A 21,592-nucleotide genomic window follows, 5' to 3' on the forward strand; every position below is an offset into this window, starting at 1 on the left:
GCCCTGCTGACATTCAGCTCCCTTCCCACCTCCCTTGGTACTTCTCTAACCTCTGACCTCTTCTCCAAATGCTTTGCAGATTCCTATTCCTCCTCCCTAAAGTGTGGTGTCCCCAGGGGATTTCACCACCAGGTCCACTATTGTGCATCCATCGAAGCTTTATCTCCAGCCCAGAATTCTTATGTAAGATTAAGACCGATGTCTGCAACCACTTTCAAGAGAAAAGAGGTAGTTGCAGTGTGGACCGATTGTCCAAGGGCCATCACAAGGGGTTCGTGGCTCTGTGTCCCATTTCTGTGCACTCAAGACTGGCACTTGGAATTGACCCTGTGACTATGTCTTGTTTCTCTGAAATCATCACATCTGGAGACCAGAGGTTAGAATTCAGATCTGTTAAGGTGCATTAGTATGTACCCCACCTCCCCACCCTATTTGAATCCTGCACATACCTTTCTCAAGGTTGTTGACTCCCCTTTTATGCCTAGTGTATTGTTTTCTTTTCATCAGGAACTGAAATCAGACGAAAATGGAAATAAAAATTTAAATCTTACAGATACAGAATAAAAATAACCGTTCAGATCATTAAAAAGGAAAAATAAGTGTCCATGGCTCGACTTCCTTAAAACAAAATTCACAACTCTTATTTTGTGAGAAAGAAGTGCTTTTTATTTCAGAATACCTTGTTTTGTGTTCACTGTTTCAATGATGAAGGGACTCTGAACTCATAAGGCAAACCATGCCGTGACTTCCATTTTTTATGTAGAGAAGTTGGTTAAAGCACAAAATCAGTATTTTGATAAATTCGCTTTTTAAAATCTTTTTCACATCAAAGACTTAGAACTAGTTACAACAGTGTGATCTGTTCCTCAGGAACACAAGGATGACTTTGGACTTGATGAGAAACATTGAAAACAAGCACACAGCGCCACCTGCGTCCCGCTCTGGGGTCTAGAGAAACACTTCCTGAGTTTGTCTGAGGGAATGTGCTGACCGTCAGCTGTACCCCAGTTCACCAGCAGATTCAGGGTAGTTCTTTAGCAGATTTCTATTGTGAACCTAGGTCTTTGAATTTAACCCTTTGGGAAGATTTGTGCAGTATGAGTCTTTGGTATCTTGGAAATTTCACAGGAGAGATGAAGAAAGTTCCATTTATTCCAGAAGCCACTGGTGTCAATCATATGCTTCTGTGAGGTCAACTGATCAAGAGTTTTAAGGTGTGTGGTCATCACCCGAGTGAGCAGCTTGCCCTTGCACGCTCAAGGGAGCCAGCTGAGTGTCGGCCATGCTCGGTGGCATAACGAGAGTTGGGGCTCAGGAAAACTGGGTAGTTTTCTTGTTAAACTCAGGCTTATCAAGAGTCAGAAGGACTCAGATAGACTTGTATTTACACTCCCAGACCCATACAGATAGATGTAGAAGAACACGATCAATTTCTGTTCTTCACAAAGTACTCAGGACTTCGACAAGAAACATCACAAGTTTACATAAGTGCCCATTTTCTTTTCAATTTATGAATTCAAAATTCCTCTCAAAAAGAATAGGAGATACTGCTTTTAGCCATCAATTTCGGATGGGAATACGAACACCCACAGGAAATTGTAATGGTGTTCTCCCTAGGTTTTAAATTCCTCTTATCCATTTTTGACATTTTCTCCATCATATACTAAATTCTGCCCATCCTCATATTAATTTACTATTCTTACCAAATACCTTTAAACTATTTGTATACATGTACATATATTTATTAAGTTGAATCTTACGAAACTCATAACATTTGATCATTTTGTTTGAAAATGTTTTTTTCATGTGCTTGAACCTAATAAAATCTGAACTTCAGCTGGATGGCTGTACCTCCTTATGTATAAACTATGCCGTGCTTTCTGCTTTACTTCAACAGGGAGAATGAAAATGCTTACTCTATTCACCACTTCTTATGCATCCTTGCAAAACTGTGCTTGCTGACTCCTGGTAAACTTCATGAAAATATTAAAGGTGTAGTAATTTCCACAAATACAGTATATAACCAGAAAAAGTCTGGTCCAAACTGGGCAGATTGAAGGACATTACCCATCTACCTAACTGGAATAGCCTACCCTAAAAGATAGTTTTTGCAGGCTTACGGTCAGGTCTAGAATCAAAAGGTCAAATATAAAATACCAAAGCATGGGGCTTCCCTGGTGGCGCAATAGTTTTTGCAGGCTTATGGTCAGGTCTAGAATCAAAAGGTCAAATATAAAATACCAAAGCATGGGGCTTCCCTAGTGGCGCAGTGGTTGAGAGTCCACCTGCCGATGCAGGGGACACGGGTTCGTGCCCCGGTCTGGGAAGATCCCACATGCTGCGGAGCGGCTGGGCCCGTGAGCCATGGCTGCTGAGCCTGCGCGTCCGGAGCCTGTGCTCCGCAACGGGGGATGCCACAGCAGTGAGAGGCCTGCGTACCGCAAAAAAAAAAAAAAAAAAAAAAAAACCATTTTCAACTGGAAATTCTACTTCTGTGTCCTCAATGACATTTAATATTATAGAGGGCCCACCCTGAGACCCCACACTAAGCACCAGTAAAAGAGGTATGCCCCAGACCTTACCTTTAAGAAAATTAACATCTTTCAAGAGATATAAAAATATAAATAATGAGAAGATATTCTAAGTATTGTCAGTTTCAAACTGGGACAGAATAAAATGTAAAAAGAAGACAGCACTTGAGAAATCTCAAAATGACTTCAAACATTAAGGGCAAAGAGCCAAATACAAGTGTGTGTCGAGCCTACATTCAGTCACTACATTAACCAAAGGTTCTGGATTCAAGGAGTCCTTTTATCACCCCAGAAGCAGTGATTAGAGATCCTCCAGGTCAGTTAAATCCACAGCCACTTTCAAGAACAGGGTGTCATCTTTAATGTAGGTGTTCTTGGCATTCTCCAAAGTGGAATGAGCCACGAAGCGTGGACAGCCAGAGGCAATGTTCATCTCCCCGTCAGGTCTTTTAAAGCTGCTGCTATTGGGGTCAGCCTTGAAGGTCTCCATAATGTGGTTCCTTTTGCCACTTTGGTCCAAAAGCATCAGGGTCACCCTCTGCCTGAATGGCCACTGCAACAGTGAATCAAACTCCCCTCGCATTACCACAAAGTACAACGACAGGTGCGTACCCTTCCCGGACCCGTCCCCATTCAGGTACGCTCTAGCACAGAGCCTGTAGCCACACCGGCTGGTGTAGAAGGGCTGGCTGAAGATGGATACTGTGTGTCCGTCCAGCGCCTCCTTCTTCTTCAGCTTGTAGTCTGTGACCTTCCAGATGAGCTTTCCGTTATAGCAGGCACTTTCTAGCAGCTTAAATCGCTCTTCGTTTTTATTCAGCTGCGCTTTATGAATATTAATGTGGGCATCATGTTTGTTAGTCTCCCCTTCCAAAACAACTGCAAGGAAAAAAAGACTCTGAAGGCCTTAAAGTTGTCTTTAAAATTTGCCCGAAGAGGAATTTTGTTATCCGAAGAGAACCAAGAAAATTCTGACATCCCAAAGATGAACTGAATTCAATGTCCACCAATGGACAATTCCTATTAATAATATCAACTCCGTGATTCTTGTGTCTTGGCAAGATTGGCACCAAGAAAACCCAAATGCGTCCTCTTGATCTGAGGCTCACCAAAGTGTTGAGAAGATGCCCTGTGTACTGAGCTAGCAGGCATCTGCATGGTAAGCCCCACTGCTTTCTAACTGGAAGGCTTTGAAACAGCCAAGCCTGTCTCTTTTTCTATACTTAAAACAATGTTCCCACCACATCTTTCCCCTTCTCATTTTTGTCTACTCTCCTTAAAAAACCATCACTCCCTGTTCTTGGAATTTCCTGGCCCATTTCCACCCCTTGCTTGTTCCAGCTCCCGCTCATGGCCCTTCATCATTTTTGCCTGAGTGGCCAGAACCTCATGCTGTTCTGTTTCACAAATACCAGATTCAGCCATTACTGATCCTGGACAGCTGCTTGTTTCATGAACGCATGTAGAAATAATGAATCACCAACAGATAAGTATAAAACATTAGACATACCTAATCTTTGATCATGGGTTTCTAGCAGGGTGATTTTCTGTTTCACTGTATCAATCGCTTCCACCAAAGGCCTCAGATCAAATTTACTTTGTTGCTGGTTAGCCATTTGTAATAACTGACGCACCTGAACTTCTAGCCAAGCGGACTTGTCAATGTGACTGGCAAGAACCTTTCAGTACAAAGTGGATCATCATGTCAAAAAAATTTGAGTAGTTCGTTAAGGTTATATCTTTCAACTCAAACATTTCACCTTTAATCAATTAATGAAATGAAAAATGCACAGTCCAGAAGAGAAAATTCAATGAGGATCTCAGAGAGATGAGTCACCTAATAGTTTCCTCCCCCTCCACAGCATCTCTGCTCCTGTTTCAAATCTTTGAACTGTTCTTCATCTGAGTTTTACTCCTCCCTTGGTGTCTCTCCTCTTGGTTCTCTACCCTATCTTTATATTTCTGTTCTCTCCTTGCCTTATCACTTCCTTCTCTTAGATGCTACTGTTCTAATTCACTCCTACTCTGCTAGAAGGCAGAGAATGCGCTGGAAGAAGGCCCACCTGTTCTGGCCTGAGCACTACAGGTGGTACAGAAGTGCCTGAGCTAAAGCCTGAACATTTGGTTGCTCTTTAGATGGAAGGCACTAAATAAAACTATATATTTCTCCTCCACTCTTACCCTTAGTGCCTTCATTCTTGACTGGTTTTTGTGTTAGAAAGAGGTCAGAATTGAGATAATAACATATGATGGCTTTCCTTTTTTCTACACACACACACACACACACACACACATCCATATGGTATGCTGACAAATATGGAAATGATATGGCCTACATTTTCTGGGATAATCCAGATTTCAAAAAGATTGCCCATATCACATCTTGAAATATTTTCCACTGTAAATTTTATCATCACAATAAAGTCATTATTCTTTAGGAATTTGTTTATGGTTATTTAACATTCATGATTCACAAAGTAATTTTTGCTATGTTTTAGTGGTGTTTAAAACATTTTCTTCCCAGGGGAATTAATAGTTTCACTTTGTTGACTACAAAATGCAGGACTACAGACGCTCTCAGGGAATCTGAAATCAAGTGACTAACATCAGCCCAACATTGATTACAGCCCTAATTGCCATAAATTATAGAAAAGTACTATGCCAGTGTAAACATGTACTAACATTGCTAAATGTACTGGGTTATGTAAAAGAGGACCTTTATTCTTAGGAAACACATACTGAAGTATGTAGGGGTAAAGGGCCATAAGATAGACAACTTACTCTCAAAGGGTTCAGAAAGAATACCCAAGGGGGACGGGGGGGGGTGGTGGTGACAGGGACAGGGTGGGGGAGTTTGGGACAAGAAGGAGGAGGGGGGGGATGAATGAAGCAAATGGGACAAAATACTGACAATGAGTGAATCTGGATGCAGAATATACAGGTGTTCTTTGCACTATCTTATTCTCGCACATTTGAAATTATTTCCATTTAAAAATTAAAAGAAAAACCCTCACGGCTAGTTGAAGGCTAAATCTTGATTATGAATAGAAACGCCATTTCTCACCTGTATATTTGAGAGGAAAGTTCCATTTTTGCCAAACAACTGTGCAAACTGCTTGAACTCCTTTTCGAATTTGTTTACGGTTTCTGCTAGCTGCTGGATTTTACTTTCTTTTTGTTCTAGGCTCTTATATAAGTCAGAAATCTAATAACAGGAATATGAATGAGGTCATTGAACTGTATGCACACAAGTTAAAATTTAAATATAGTTCTAGGAAAATATTTCAGGTTAAGTACTTCTAGGAAAGATACACAGACGTATATTTATAGAAAACATTTACAGGTAGATTACTATATAATTCTAAGAAATGTTCGCAGGTGCTTCTGAAAAAAAATAATAAAGAAAAGAAAGATCCATAGATTCCTCAACAGCCTTTTCTGTATGTAACCCACTTTGATGGCTCATCTAATGCTAGTGACACCACTTGACTAAATTTGCTGAACTGGTTCTCCTCTTTCATTCAGCATGCACTTATTAAACAACCGCAGAGTCCTGATCGCCATACCACATTAGATGCTGTATGCACAGCATCGATAGTAATAGCTGCAATTTGCTGAGTCTGTCAAACCCTTATATTCCTTCGCTCTTTTAATTCTCAAAGAATCCTATGTGTTGGGTATGACTGTCAGTTTCACTTTACAGATAAGGAAACAGAGGCAGAGCATTTAAGTAACCTGCCCAGCATACCGCTAGCAAGTGGTAGGCAAAACACACCACCTCTCATAATTTATAATCAATTTGAGGGAAATAACCAAAAACCTTTGCGTGATCCTCAACAACTCTTCTCTTATCCCTACACCCACTTACTCAGCAATACCTGCCAACTTTAGCTCCTGACACACAACAAAACAACTCTTACATCCATTTCTCATTGCATCTCATCTTGTTCCAACCTGCATTATTTCTCACCTGGGCTGCTACGATAGCTTCCTAACAGATCGTACACTGTCCCTAACAAACACATACCCGAAAAGAAGCTCTATGGGAGCTGGACTGGCATGAGTCCCACCGTCCACTGGAACCTCAACAACTGGGCTGGTGCCTGGCACCAGTAGGTGCTTGATAAATGTTTGTTAAATAGATGAATGAATGAATGCTCCCCCTGTCTTTAGCCTTGTTTTCCTCCAAATCATACTCCATACTGTGACCAGAAGAATAATAAGTGACAAACCTGGGCTGGTCACCCCTCCTATTTAACCATCTCTAGTGGCCTTCCTTTACAGGCTGTACAGGGCCCTACAAAATCTGCCCCTGGCCACCTTTTCAGCCTCATGCCCATTCGCACACTACACACCTTCTGTTTCAGGCCCTGCTCTCAGTCACTTCCTCCTTCACCTAGAAATGACCACTTTTTAAGCCTCACTCAAGGGCATATCCTCCCAGAAATACTTCCACACTAGTACCACCTACCTAGGCCACCTCTTAAGTTCCATGACATTCTGACCATACTCGAGAAGCATAACTTACCTTCATGACTCATTGCTTTTTTTTGGTTAATTTGGTCATTTTTTTCTCCACTAAATTACTGAGGCTACATTTCACTTATTTCCCGATCCCCAAAGCCCAGCACAGCGCCTGGCACACAGAGGGCATTTGACACATGTTTTATAAATGAATGCACAAGTGGCTGCAATAACCATCTGATCTCTGGCCCCCAAATCTTCTACTTATACCCCAAGAGCTGACTCCCACGTGTGCACCAGACATCCTTGACCAAAAGCAAACTCAGTGTCTCCTCTTGCCCCGCTCCCCTCACATCTAACCTGTTCCTGTGTGCAGTGCCCATCTCGGTTCAAAACATTACTAAGTTCCCTGCCTTAACTACAGCATGTGACTCCAACCTGCAAAAGTCTCTCAATGCCCTCCTCCCTCCATCCCCACTGACACAGTCTTGGTCAAGCCTTCACCTTCAGCATCACCACCACCCACTACCACCTCCAGTATCGCTTCCCCTAATATGGAACTGCTTATTGTTAGCCAGGCACTGTGCTAAGAGCGCACATATATAATCCGACCCTCACTACGACCCCATTTTACAAATGAGAAAATTGTGGAAGACAGAGGTTAAGTAGCTTGCCCAAACTCCAATGTGCAGAGCCAGGTCTCGAACCCAGGCCTTTCTGGCTCCAGGACCCTCACCCATCAATTGCCAGGCTCTACTGCCACACTGGCTGGTTTACTGCAGCATCCTTCTGCCTGGTCCCTCTGGCCTCATTCTCTTCTCTCCTTCTATCCATCTTCCATGCTACCACCAGCTGTCTTATTTTTAAAGCCAAACAATTAGCTGACCAAGTATCTTCCTATTTAAAAATGTCTTTTAGATCCTTATTACTGGCAAACATTAGTCCAAACTTTGGCCCTTAAATCCTTTCTGAAATAGAGCAGAATATGAATAAATTAAAAAATCACTGAATATAAAATATTTGAAACTTCTTAGCTTACATGGAAGGCCAATGCAGTCTGGACCCAACACACCAGTCTTCAGCCTTTCCCTGTCTCACACCTGGATGTCTCTCTACCCCCAAACCGCATTTCCTTGGACCATCAGTCTCTCTCATGCCTCTCTGCCTTGGCATAAACTTTCCCCTTCTGGAATATCCTCTTTCCACAACATTTTAACTGACGGACCTTCTCTTCCTTCAAGATGATGCAGCTCGGATGTGTTACCTTGAAAAGCCTTCTGCAACTCCCACAGAGCAAACTGCTGCAGCCTCTGTACCCCAACACAGGGCACCCCCATTGCACATCCCACAAGGCACAGCATCTTATCTGTTTACATTTTTGTGAGCTCTTCAAGGGTATGTGCTGTGTCTTCCTTGACTCAGTGTCCCTAGCAACTAGCATTGTACCTGACATAGAGCACGTGTTTGTTGGATCAGTGGATAGACGAATGAGGCAACTCCTACAGAAAGAACTTGGGAATGGCTCCTAGGCAGCATGCCTTCCACCAGTTACAGTTTAATCAGTCTTTCTAATTTTCTCCACGATCTGACCCTAAAACTCACACACCTACTTTAATATGGAATCAGACACCATAAAATAATCTGCAGCTGTAAAATTCAGCTCCCTCTCTGCAGCTGGATGGTTTTCTTCCCTACCTGGGCTTGAAAAGTCTGATCCTCTGAGATGCCCTAACAAAATAATGAACTTTTAGAATAATTACTCAATAGAATCAGCATTTATTGAGGTCCACTATGAATATTCCAGGGACTACGGCTGGCATTTGCACACATAATTTCACTTGATAATCACAAGCCAGTGAAATAAATATGTACGTATGCATTGATTGCAGTGAAATAAATATGCACGTATGAGTAGGTTGCAAAGTTAATAAGTTAAGACTTATTACAAAATATATAAAACCCACGGTGCCTAGAACAGATAGTCAAATGTTGTTTCATGGTAATACTGATTTCATTTGAAAATGCCAAACATCTACTAGGTTCCTACTAGGTGCCAGGTAATAACCACAAGGTGTGTGGATAGGCTGCAGAGAGGCAGTGTGGTGTAACACGGGGAGCACTGGACTGAGAATCAGGGACATGGGTTTGAGATTGAATTCTGTCCCTTAATATCACAAACACATCAAAATCTCTTTGAGCTTAGTTACTTCACCTAAGATCTCAAAGGCACGTTCCAGTTTAATGTGCTACAAGCCTGTGAGTCTGGCCACTTAGTAGAAAAAAATCTACCTCCAGCTGACTTATACTGAAACAGAGAGGAATATAAAAATACCAACAAGTACAAATCCTAGCAACTCTGTTGCCTCCGTTTATACTTGAACCCTTGAATATTTACCTGTTCTTCTAACCGGAAGTTCTTTTCTAAAACCAGAAGCATGTGGTCCCGTAAGGCTGAATGTTCATGCTCCTGCAGGTTTCCTCGTTTATTCTTTAATATGAAGAGAAAAATAAGTCAGGTTGTCGAAAGCCTCCCAAAATGAGGGTGGTGGTGGGATATTCTGCTAAAGCAGAACATTAACAACTTTGCTTACTTGTCTCATGGTGGGTTGCAGAGAGGATGACCCCGCCCAGGTCCCTTTTCCAGCTTTAGGATTCTACAGTACCCATGACACACTTACAGAGAGTCAGGCCACTATCAAAGTTCTCAGCACTGATTTCGTTCCTTGCCCTGGGAGTATATGACTGAGGGTTGAGTGTAGTTATTACCACCTCTCAACTATCCCCATATAAAACTTACCTCCTTGGTGGGTTATCTCCCAGATCAGTTTTAAGCCTCCGTTAGTTCGTTAGTTCTCCCTCCTACCAAGCACACTTCTCTACCGCCTTCTATCACTGTCCTTTTATCGGGCAGAAGGTATGCAACCTAATTGTAATTTCAGCCCATGCAAATTTGTTGCCTTCAAAGTCAAATTATATGTTTGCAAGAAGAAATGCGAACTTCTTCCCTTATCATTAAAATTCCATTGCAGACTGCCTGCATTACTAGTAAAAGCAAATGGTATGGGTGGCCCATAGACTCTAAGCAAACACTCATCATCAATTTCCCTTCAGTTTAGGGTTGGCCCCTCCTCCAGAGAACTCCCCCAGCCATCCCCAGCAAGTCCTAGAATACAATCCAAATGGAAGTTTGGGCCTAACAGTAAAGAAGATTCCTTTTAGGGACTTCCCTGGTGGCGCAATGGTTAAGAATCCGCCTGCCAATGCAGGGGACACAGGTTCGATCCCTGGTCCAGGAAGATCCCACATGCCCTGGAGCAACTAGGCCCGTGAGCCACAACTACTGAAGCCCGCACACTTAGAGCCCATGCTCCGCAACAAAAGAAGCCACCGCAATGAGAAGCCCACACACCGCAACGAAGCCCCGCTCACTGCAACTAGAGAAAGCCTGCGTGCAGAAACGAAGACCCAAAGCAGTCAATAAATAAATAAATATTTTAAATAAAAATTTTTTAAAAACGGAGATTCCTTTTAGAGCTGGAAAACAATTCTGTATTTTGTGCGCAAGGAAGGTAAACCCTATCCTTTCTTCAGCCAAGATAATCACTGGTTTGCTATGTGACACATTTATGGACTCTTCACTGATTTTTACAAAAAAGCTTTCTCATAAGAGTTTTTTAAATGAGAGAAATATATGCTTATCTCAAACAATATAGCAAGATGTAGAAGAAAAATAAAAGCCCCCTTCTCTCTGTCTCCACACCCAATTCCCTAGTCTCACTACCAGAGTCAGTGAAGATACATACACAGTGAGATCATACTGTATGTAATTTTTAAAATATATACCTCATTCTTTTTATCAGATGCATAGTATTCCAAAACATGAAAAATATATATATATAATTATACACTCAGTACTTCAGAGATGGACTTATAGGTTGTTTTTCATTTTTTGTGGGTTTTTGGGTTTTTTTGGCTACATACAGTAGTCCCCATTTAGCCACTGTTTCAATTTCTGTGGTTTCGGTTACCCATGGTCAACCATGGTCCAAAAATATTAAATAGAAAATTTCGGAAATGAACAATTCATACTTTAAATTGTGAACTGTCCTGAGTAGCGTAGTGAAATCTTGTGCCTTCCTGCTCCATCCTGCCCCAGAGGTGAGTCATCCCATAGTCCAGGTATCCAGGCCGTACATACTACCCACCCATTAGTCACTTAGCCATCTATCTATGTGACTATGGCAGTACTGTCATCAAGTAACCCTTATTTACTCGATAACGGCCCCAAATGATGCTGGCAATTCAGATATGCTCTTACTGTGCCTAATTTGTAAATTGAACTTTATCATAGGTATGTATGTATAGGGAGGAAAAACGTAGTATATATAGGGTTTGGTACTAACCATGGTTTCAGGCATCCGTGGAGGATCTTGGAATCTACCCCCATGGACAAGGGGGGAGTACTGTAAATATCTTTGTGTGCATGTGTGTTTGTATATGTGTGTAATCACTGCATACTTATGAAAGGATATCTATGAAATAAATTTCTAGCAGTAGGATTGCAAGGTCAATGTGAGGGTCACATTTTATTTTCATATATATAACCAAACCTCAAAAAAGTTGGTATTAGGTATTATAAATTTTATGTATATATAAATTATTTGTTCTGTTTCTCTGGAGAACCCTAATACAAGTATTAGTATTATGTATTGTATACAAGTCTTTTTTCTTTTTTCTATTCTGTTTATAGTTATTATAAAATATTGGCTATATTCCCTGTGTTGTATTATATATACTTGTAGCTTATTTATTTTATACATAGTAGTTTGTACCTGTTAATTCCCTACCACCATCTTGCCTCACCCTACTGGTAGCCACTAGTTACAAGCGCCAGTCTTAAAGTTTCTCAGAAGTGAATGTCCTTCTGCATCTTGAATGGAATCAAGAATAAAATGAACTCAACAAATGAATTACACAGTAGAAGGTAGACAGAAACAATTATTTCATACCTTTACAGTACAGCCATAGTGCTTGAAAGGACAGTCTTGTTCAGCTTCAGGACACACAGCAAGGTGTTCATCCACCTACAAAACAGACAGCCTCATGCTAGAGAAATGCATCCCCGACTCTCCAGCTACCTGGTATAACTGCAGCAAGCAGGGGGCCAAGGGTGCCTTGGGAAGAAGGGAGGAAACACCATGCTGAAGCCTGGGGGAAGGAGAGCTAAGGTGAAAACAGAGAAGAATTCTCAGGGAGAAGGGGAGGGAAGACAGAACCATGGTTATCATGAGGATAATTTAAGCCTTGGGCCCCTGCTTACGGGATTTTATCAAACACACACCACAGTGATTACTGAAACTTTATCTTACATAAAGTCTACTAAGAGAATTATTTACAGTTACCTCAGTTCTTGGAATAATCTGCAAACACTTGTTGGGACAAGATACTGGGTACTCAGGACACAAGTTTTCCTCGTGATTCTGAAACAGAAAAAGTGTGCGGAAATAAAGCCAGCCTTGCTTCCAAAGGCTCCCTGTATGGCCTCAGAGTGTGTATACATATGTCCCTTTGGGGATCTATGCTATGTGGCTTACCCTCTGTAGGAAGGTATGGCCTAGTTCCAAAAAGCGTTCTAGATGGCTGCCTTCTTGGTATAAGTGAATTCAATTCAGTTCAATTTTCCAATTCTTTTAAAGACGGTCAGAGGACATGGGACTGACAGAGGACAAACTATGGGAGTCACTGGCTTGGCTCCTTTGGCACATGTAAAGGGTACCCCATGCTCTCGTCTTATGCCGGCATCCTGCCTCTCCAATTAGGTCAGAGCGTCCTGAGGACAGACAGTGTGGTCACCTCCTTGGGACCCAGTGCCTAGCATCACTCCTGGACCACTCACACTCAGCAGGTGCTCAAACAACATTTTTGCCAATGATACGTGAAAAGAGTCCCACCAAGAAGGTTTTTAGCTTTCTATAGAACCCTCAGATAAAGTTATTCTTTAGACCTCTTTCTGCATAAAAATAAATCCAGAAAAGTGCTTCTGGTATCCCACCTGATTCACTGTGACCACTGAGGGCAGAATTTAGTCCCATAAAGATGATTCTTTTTTTTTTTTTACCTGTAGATTGATGACCACCACATCCTTTTTGCAATAAAGGCATTTTTCCTCTCGAAACGGACAGTCTGCACTCAAATGCTCTTTCAGATCTTTGCGAAGGACTGGCTCCCGACAGCTCTCATTAGAGCACTGCACAGCTTGGAATAAGCAGTGCTGAAGGTGGTCCTGCGACAGATAACAACAAGCCAGTGGGGACCCACTGAGCAGGGCAGTGGGAGGGGAAGCCTGGTGCAAGGCCTAGTGAGGGAGGGAGGGAGGACCCTGGGGCAGCAGGAGAAAGGACTGTGGGGGTGGGGGGCAGGGGGCACAGCCTCTGTCACAGGCTCTCTGCAGAGGCCACCCGCTGCCCCTGCTGAGCACAGGGCATGGAGAAGGCTGCTTGCACGGAGGCTGTGACAGCCAGCCTTGTTTGGAGGACAGGGGAAGATGCGTGAGGAAGAAAGCATGCCGGGTTTATCTTTGATTACCTATTAACCTGCTCATATTCTCAGGTTAGCTCTTGAATATTTTCCTTAGACACGCCAATTAATTTACCAGCTCCTCAAGGACATTTCTTTTGTGCACACTCCATCCCCACCTCCAGCACCAAGTACTAATCTCTGCACAGCAGATGGTAAAAGCCGGAACAGAGGGCAAAGAGGGAAGAAGAGAAGGCTAAGTAAGTGAAGGAAGGGGAAGGACTAAAGGAAAGAAAGGGAGGGAGAGGAAGCTGTTCCAGAAGCGGTAAAGAAAACGATAGAGGAATACAGGATCACAGGCCCAGGAGAAGCTGGGATGGGTCATCCTTGTCAAGTCAGGAAATGTTCTTGACCAGAATATTAGAGAATGGTGACTCAGACAGTGTTCTTCATGTTACAGATTTTTAAAAGCAGGCATGTCTTAACAGAACCTGTGGATAACACTGCAAGTTACTGTGGTGCTGACAAGGTATTGAAATCCTAAGGAGTTTGTTCCCCACCACAAGATCCTTTAAAACAGGGTTGGCAAGCTACGGCCCTTGGGCCAAATCTGGCCTGCTACTTGTTTCTGTAAATAAAGTTTTATGTAGAACAGCCACACCTATGTCTCACATATTGGCTATGGCTGCTTTCCCTCTGAGATGGGAGTCAGGTAGCTGCAACAGACACTGTATGGCTGGCAAAGCTTAAAATATTTACTGTCTGGCTCCTGACAGAAACAGTTTGTTGACCCCTTAAGAGAACACACAGTTTTACTATAGGATGTAAATAAATATTATAGCTATTCTCCTTTGCCTCTAGTAATGAGAGACAGTGACAACTGACATCTACATCTTCTCCAAAATCCATGGATGCTACCCCTCAGCTCTCACCAAAACCATCAACATTCATCAAGACTCTGCTACCTGTGAGATCCTACATCTTACTCGCAAGGTGAAGGAGAACAGGGAATGAGAGGAAATACAAAAGAAACAGGTGAAAATAAACCAGCCACTGTTCTCCAGAAGCTGAGGATCTGGTCACTAGAGCTGATCAATGAGCCTCATTTCCTGTACAGGCTTAGTGACAACAAAGTTGGTAAAGAGGCCCTGCTTGCTCTAGGACCTGACTATCAAAACAAGTGGCGAGGGACTGTCTTAGGAAAACACAAAAACCTGTGAACTTCCAAAGAAATTCTTGGGTTAACAAGGGAATCATTTACACATTTATGAGCTCAGTGCCTAGAGGTATAGCGGCATGATGGGGAAAAGACTGAATCACCTGAAATACATTCCAAAACGTGTGGCTGGGAAGGGAAACTTGTAGCATCCTCCTAGCAATTCCTTGGAAGCTAGAGATGCTTGCCTCGTATTCATTCATAGCGTGATTGAACCTGACATGGGCTTGCTGTGGTGGAGCCACGTTTCCTGCTTCCCATTTAACAACCTTCCACCGCTGGATGCAAGAGCAAGGTAGGACAGCTTCATCTGAAAGGAACTCGACAACCCTTCACCTCCCCTACACCTCGTTTGTTTGCATCTCATACCAATGCTTCACCTTTACACTACATTCTAGCTCTGTTCTGGTCTGTGTCGTCTGCCTTAGATCACAACCTCTAAGACAGCAGGGCCCACAGCGGCTAGGAGACACCCACCCCAGCACCTGCAAATGCTTCCAGGCAGGGACCCTTACAATTGTGTCTTTCTGCAGTCATGCCCTGGCTCCCATCCTAGGAATCCCCAATCCTTCACGGTTTTCCAAAATTGACGTGTCCTTGCTCGACCATTTCTTTTGCCCAGCATGTCTCACATCTTCTCTTTTGGATCAATAACCCTAACCCACAAGTTAAGGTCCAGCACACATGACATGGTATGTCCTCCATGTGTTCCATACAAAATGAATCTCTTCACGTGAGATTCATTTCACACCTTAGCCCTCGGTGTGTTGCACTGTAGCCAAGGGTACCTCTAGACAAGAATTCTCTGAGGGCAACCCAGTGAATCTCCGTACCATGCTTAGCCCGCTAACTGTCACATAAAAATGTTCAGGACATGTCACTTAGCCCACTAACTGTCACATAAAAATGTTCAGGACATGTCACTGGAAAAATAGCAAAGGCAAATATTGTTCACCAGTAATACCAACCTGGTATCGTCCCAGAATAACCTTGGCATTACATCCAGGAGCGTTTTTGCAAAATACATATAAATTGAGGACTTCTCTTTTGCAGCAATTGTCTTTAAACACCTAAAAGATAAACAAAGTAGGTCTCACACACTCCAAAGCTTTAGGGCAACGTGAAGGAAGCTATTATTAATTTGGTCTTCAAGTACATCTCAAAAGTTGGGTGGAAACTTCCAGTCAGTGGTTGGTATGGAAATACCAGATTCACCACCATAAAAGAAAAGGCTGTCTCAGATACATCTGACGGGCCACCAAACATACAAGCCAGGTAATTTAATGCTTAGTGCAGTAGGCTGAAGCTAGGAGAATCTCGTGGTGAACTTGACCCCACATGCTCAAAGGTCAAGAGGTGGGGCTGTGGATGAGGGTGATGCTTTCAGCTTCCTGTCCCAGGGTGAACGTTTGCATTAGTCATCAGGTGGTGTCACTGAAGCTGTGCTGACTTATTTTTCAGCACAAGCCAGGGGTTGGCAAACTTTCTCCGTAAAGGGTCAGAGAGTAAATATTTTCAGCTTTGCCAACCACGTTGCAATGTTCTCTGTTGCAACTATTCAACCCTACTGTACCCGATACTTAAATGAATGGGCATGCCTGTGTTCCAATAAAACGTCATTTATGGACACTGAAATGTGAATTTCATATAATTTTCACATGTCACAAAACATTATCCTTCTTTTGATTCATAAAATAAATTTTTGTTTTGAAATAAAGACTCACAAGAAGTTGTAAAAAATAGTACAGAGTTCCTGTGTATCCTTCTTTTGATTTTTTTCAATGATTTAAAAATATAAAACCATTCTTAGCTCACAGGCCATACAGAAACAGGTGGTAGGCTGGATTTATCCCAACAAATCCCATGTTGTAGTATGCCAACCCTTGGCCTAGTGCGTGAGGCAGACACAAGTACAACTAAGCATTTGGAAAAGGCATCAAAGAGCAGAGAGAAGGAGCATGAACATTGGACTAAAAAGACAAACAATTCACTTAAAAAATGGGCAAATGAAGTTCCCCCTGAGCAGGCCAGGCCCTGTCTTTATTTATCAAAGGATTTGAATAGGAATCTCTACAAAGAAGATATTCAAATGGCCAAGCACATAAAAAAATGCTCAGCGTCATTAATCATTAGAGAATCAAAACCACGAGATACCTCTTCATACCAACCAGGAAGACTATAATCAAAAAGATGGACCACAGCGTATTTGGTAAGGATGTGAAGAAGTTAGGACTCTCGTACCTTGCTGGTAAGAATGTAAAATGGTGCAGCTGCTTTGGAAAATAGCCTGGCAGTGCCTCAGAACGTTAAACACAGAGTTACCATGAGACCCAGTCATTCCACTCCTAGGCACACACCCCAGAAACATGCACACTTTAAAGGCAAATTTTATGGCAAATGCATTGTATCTCAATAAAGCTATTGTTAGGTATAATAATAATAAAAGAAAGTTTTAGAGACTAAACAGATGAGAAAGTGATTCCAGGAAGCAGGGTGTTTCATTTCTGCAAGTGACTCATGGTAACTGGCGCTAGTACAGGAAGAGGGTAAAGAAGAAGTGGGAGAAGAATCCTGGGGGGGTCAGTAAGGACTCAAACTAGCCTCTCGCAAAGAGGGGTGGGAGTGGGGTCCCACCTTACCCCACAGTAGAGGAATATGGACTCCAAGGAAGGTCCCCCTCCCGCTCTTCTGCTCCAACTTCTCTGTCCAATTCAACCCAGGACACTGGCTGCTCCATCACCCAGAGAACTGCTAACCCAAAGCACGACTGTCTTACCTCCTGAGATTTGATCACCTCCTTATCTACAGGGCAGAGTGGGACTGCGTTTAATTCTCTGGAAAGAAAAATCACAATGAAGCCAGAATTAAGGGTTGACCTCAACAGCCCATCCAAGAGCAGCCGCAGCGCTTCAGCCACCCCCTTGAAGTTCCCCCTGAGCAGGCCAGGCCCTGTCTTTATTCATGCTGTTCCCTCCTCCCAGAAGGGGCCCCCCAGTACCCCAACTTCAGCACCTCCTCAGGCTGCCTGAGAAACTCCCATTCATCCTCCAGGATGTGAGTCAAAGAGGGAGTCCTGCAGACAGGGTCAAATGTCCTCTGCCAACGTTCCCTTGGCAGTCCTGTGCTATCACACTGTACCCCAACTTGCACCTTCACTAGAACATAGAGGGTCCTGTGTCACACTGGACCTCCAGCTCTTCACCTCTGTGCACTAGAGCTTGGTTTAGCGGGGTGTCTGGAGCACACAGGTGCTGAATGGACGAACCCAGGAATGAATGAGAAGGTGCTGTAATAACCCCCTTTGCCAGCTTGGGAGGGTACAACTTCCGTGGCGTCCCTGTATAAACCCCCAAGGCCTGCTTCCATGTCTCTCCTGGTCTCCACCTCAAAATGGCACAACCCACGTTTTACAGCTGCCGGGGAGTCGACAGAGTATCCACGGCGGCAAGGAACCTTCCAGATGTGACACCACCTCTGCCTCAAGGCAAGGAAAGGTCAGGGCGCCTACAGGAAAGACCCCCACGAGATACAGGTCCTTCCTCACATGGACTGTGCACTGAGGTCTGCCTTCGTGTGCAAAACAGGTGTGGTCTGAATTTTCAGAAAAGGTGACTATCAATAAGACAGAAAAAAATGAAGATTATTCCTCAGGCTCTCAGAGGAGGGTGCTGGGAGGGCCCGTCCTCATATTCGTGGTTCTGTGGCCAACCACAGCAATTCCCGAAACCACGATTACAGTTGAGCGGCCACAGATGACACGCAGATCCCAGGAACAGCCCTGTCCGCTTCTGGCCGGAGCGCAGGCCCTGAGCGCTCACCTCAGGGACAGGATGCAGTGCTGGCAGAAGCGGTGCCCACAGCCCGTCTGGTGGGGGTTGTGAAGCACTGAGCGGCAGAAGGCACATCTGTAGCGCTCTTCCAGCTGCTCCACAAACTGGTACTCTGCATCTGGCTCAAAGTCCAAAGACGTGGAGTTACCAGAGTTCTGGCGGATGAAGCCACAGGGGACACCTCCTTGCTCCTCAGAACAAGCCATTCTGGGGGATCAGGAGAAGAGAAGGAAAATTCAGTGTGCGAACACCACAGCAACTACAGCCATCAGGTGTTTGAATCATCTGTTCCCTGATAAGTCAACATCACCCACAGGGTCATTCTGTTATGACTTTGTAACCATAGTAACAATCTCCTGCCACTGGAGGGCTCCTGCAGAGGGGAGGTGGCTTTGGGGCGCTCAGCGGGAGGCTGGACCAGATAACTTCTAGCGCGATTCAGTGAGACTTCAGCCCACTGTCCAGCAAAAGGATGCTAAATTATCCTTCAGTGTGGCTACATGCTTGGGCAAAATATAGCCAGGTGTTAACTACATTCTGAGTAAACTCTGGTTATGGACTTTTCTTCCACTCGTTTGAGAAAATTGAAACAAAGCTTTTGTTAACATTCTTTAGAAGCAAGAACTTCGTATACCAGTACATTCCTTGCAAAATATATAAATACATCACCACCACTAAGCCACACCATTTCTCACCTGAGCTAAATAAAAGTCCATTAACTGCTTTCCCCTCCAATCCATTCTCCATACTATAGCCAGGGTGATATTTTCAAAATACAAGTATGGTGGAAGATTATCTCTCCTCATCATTCAGTGGCTTCCCAGAGCTCTTAGGTTAAAGCCCATGGTGCTAAACAGGCTACAGGAATGCATCCTCCCCACCCAGTAGCATCCTGGACCTCTCCTCCCCTTGCTTCCTGCACTCCAACCACACAGGCCTTCTTTTAGTTCTTCTAATATATCACGCTGTCTTCTGCCACAGGGCCTTTGCACGAGCTGTTGCCTCCGTGCTTCCACTATCCCCTCCCAGGCCTCCTCATTTAGTTAACTCATATTCATGCTTCAAATTTCATTGCAAGCTTCATATTCTCAGGTAAGCCTTTTCTTCTCCCCCTGGTCTGACAGCAGGAGGTCTACTCATCAGTCTGTAAAACATGCAAGGCTTCCAGGGAGTGGCTAGGGGATAAAGGTAAGTGTGTGTGTGGGGATGTGGATTTTTTGCTTATAATCCCTTTGAATTTTTGAATACGGATATATTACCCATCCAAATATTTTAAAAATATACAAAACCAAAAACCCATTCATCCACTGTTATATCTGTCATAGAACCAGGTTCCATTCCTTCAGAACAACGCTTGATTTGAGATTGGACACGCATTTGTGTGATTATTTTATTTATATCTATGCTTCTCAGTGACACACAGATAGCATCTGGTCTTGCTCACTGTTGCCTTTCCAGCCCTTGGCACTAAGCCAGGCGTGGAGAACAACTCAGCTATTTGTTGAGTTAAAGTTATTCAATGGACTTTTTGTGAGACCCTCAGCAGGGCAGCTCTAAGTAGTACTGGCCTCTAACAGAGTGATTCTTTTTTTTTTTCTAATAGGTGAGGGAAATTAAGAGGGGCAAACTTCCAGTTACAAAATAAATGAGTCATAACATAGTGATTCTTAACCTTTTCTGAGCAAGGACTTCCCCTGGCTTTGAAAATCTGATGAAAACTCTAGACCTTCTCCCTATAAAATAGCACACACATCTTACATGTGTACCCTTAAGGACCCTTGGGACCCCCACCAGTGGTCCCCAGGTTAACAACAGTCCGTCTGCCCTGCAGGCATGCTGCTACTTTTGGCACAGTGCCAGGAGTCGTGGTTTCAGTGTCTGCAAACAGTGAAAGGGTGGGTGGTCCTTGGGGGTGACATCCCTCCATGTGGCTGTGGTACAGGAAGGCTTGGCCTTCAGGATTGCTTGTTTTGGCTTGTTCTTGGGATCCCTCATGATTCTCCTGGAGCTGACAAGTTCAGCTGGGCCTGGGAGCAGCTGTGTGGCCTGACCACGTAGGCAAGAGATGGGCAGCCTCATTCAACCCTAAGCTCTGCCCAGGTCAGCTGCTGAGTCCGGGCTGTGGCCTGGATGAATGGAGCAGAGGAAGCAACTGGACTCTTTCAGCAAATAAAGCTTGCTCTCTGGAGAAGCCCAGCAGACCAGGGGATTTTTTTCTTTGTCCTGGGGTTTGAGACCAAAGCCCCACGTTTTCCTCCCTGCATGTTTCCTGCAGAATTTCAAGGGTGGTAGGTGAGCAGAACAAGATGTGATTGTTCCCCCTTTAACGTTGTTTACTCTTGAGATTTAAAAAAAAAGTTTTAATTATGATGATGAAGAGGCACAGCACTTGATGTACACAAACAACCTAATAACCAAGACTCACCTTTCTCTCAGAGAAGGGGGAGAACCTATTCCAAACTGCCCTAATCTGTCCTGTGTCCTCTAGTCCCAAGGGAGGAGAACAATTCACGTCCTATGCCCCTGTAGGATTCTCTCTCAAGATCACACTCGTGTCTATGTCACAGAGCATCTAAATTTGGACCCTCAGAGATATACTCTAAAGCAGCAGGTCTGTTGAGCCCCCAGAACAAGGGAGTAGGATGTACAAAACTCAGTTTGGTTTCCCCTCCACTACATTCTATCCTCTTTCCTAGCACAAGAATTTAATGTGCTCATCTGTGTCTCTGTCTTTCTCTACCTTCCAGTCAATTTTGCTGTGAACCAAAAATCACTCTACAAAATAAAATCTCTTAAAAAATGTGAGGACAACTAGGGCACCTACTAGGCACTGGTGAGGGACCACAGACACCTAAGCGCACAGGAGGAACCCCCAGCAACCAGTTGTTTCAATTATACTTTTATTTTTCCTAATATATTTTTTATCTTTCTTATTTTTATTATATTTTTTTGCAGTACAAGGGCCTCTCACTGTTGTGGCCTCTCCCGTTGCGGAGCACAGGCTCCGGACGCACAGGCTCAGCGGCCATGGCTCA

General features: G+C 43.6%; 1 protein-coding gene across 1 annotated transcript; it reads right to left on the reverse strand.

Moving 5' to 3' along the window:
* Positions 1-1,920: 1,920 nt before the first annotated feature.
* On the reverse strand, positions 1,921-18,763 carry TRAF5 (TNF receptor associated factor 5). Its single transcript, XM_065885564.1, has 11 exons — positions 18,546-18,763; positions 17,504-17,561; positions 15,696-15,797; positions 13,114-13,278; positions 12,398-12,475; positions 12,005-12,079; positions 9,391-9,483; positions 5,596-5,736; positions 4,042-4,210; positions 2,469-3,410; positions 1,921-2,169 (listed from the first exon to the last, which is right to left on the reverse strand). Exons 1-10 carry the CDS (start codon positions 18,761-18,763, stop codon positions 2,833-2,835), a joined length of 1,677 nt encoding a protein of 558 aa, XP_065741636.1. The 3' UTR covers positions 1,921-2,169; positions 2,469-2,832.
* Positions 18,764-21,592: the final 2,829 nt, after the last annotated feature.

This window comes from Phocoena phocoena, chromosome 1 (genome assembly GCF_963924675.1).
Source record: "Phocoena phocoena chromosome 1, mPhoPho1.1, whole genome shotgun sequence".
Classification (NCBI taxonomy): domain Eukaryota; kingdom Metazoa; phylum Chordata; class Mammalia; order Artiodactyla; family Phocoenidae; genus Phocoena; species Phocoena phocoena.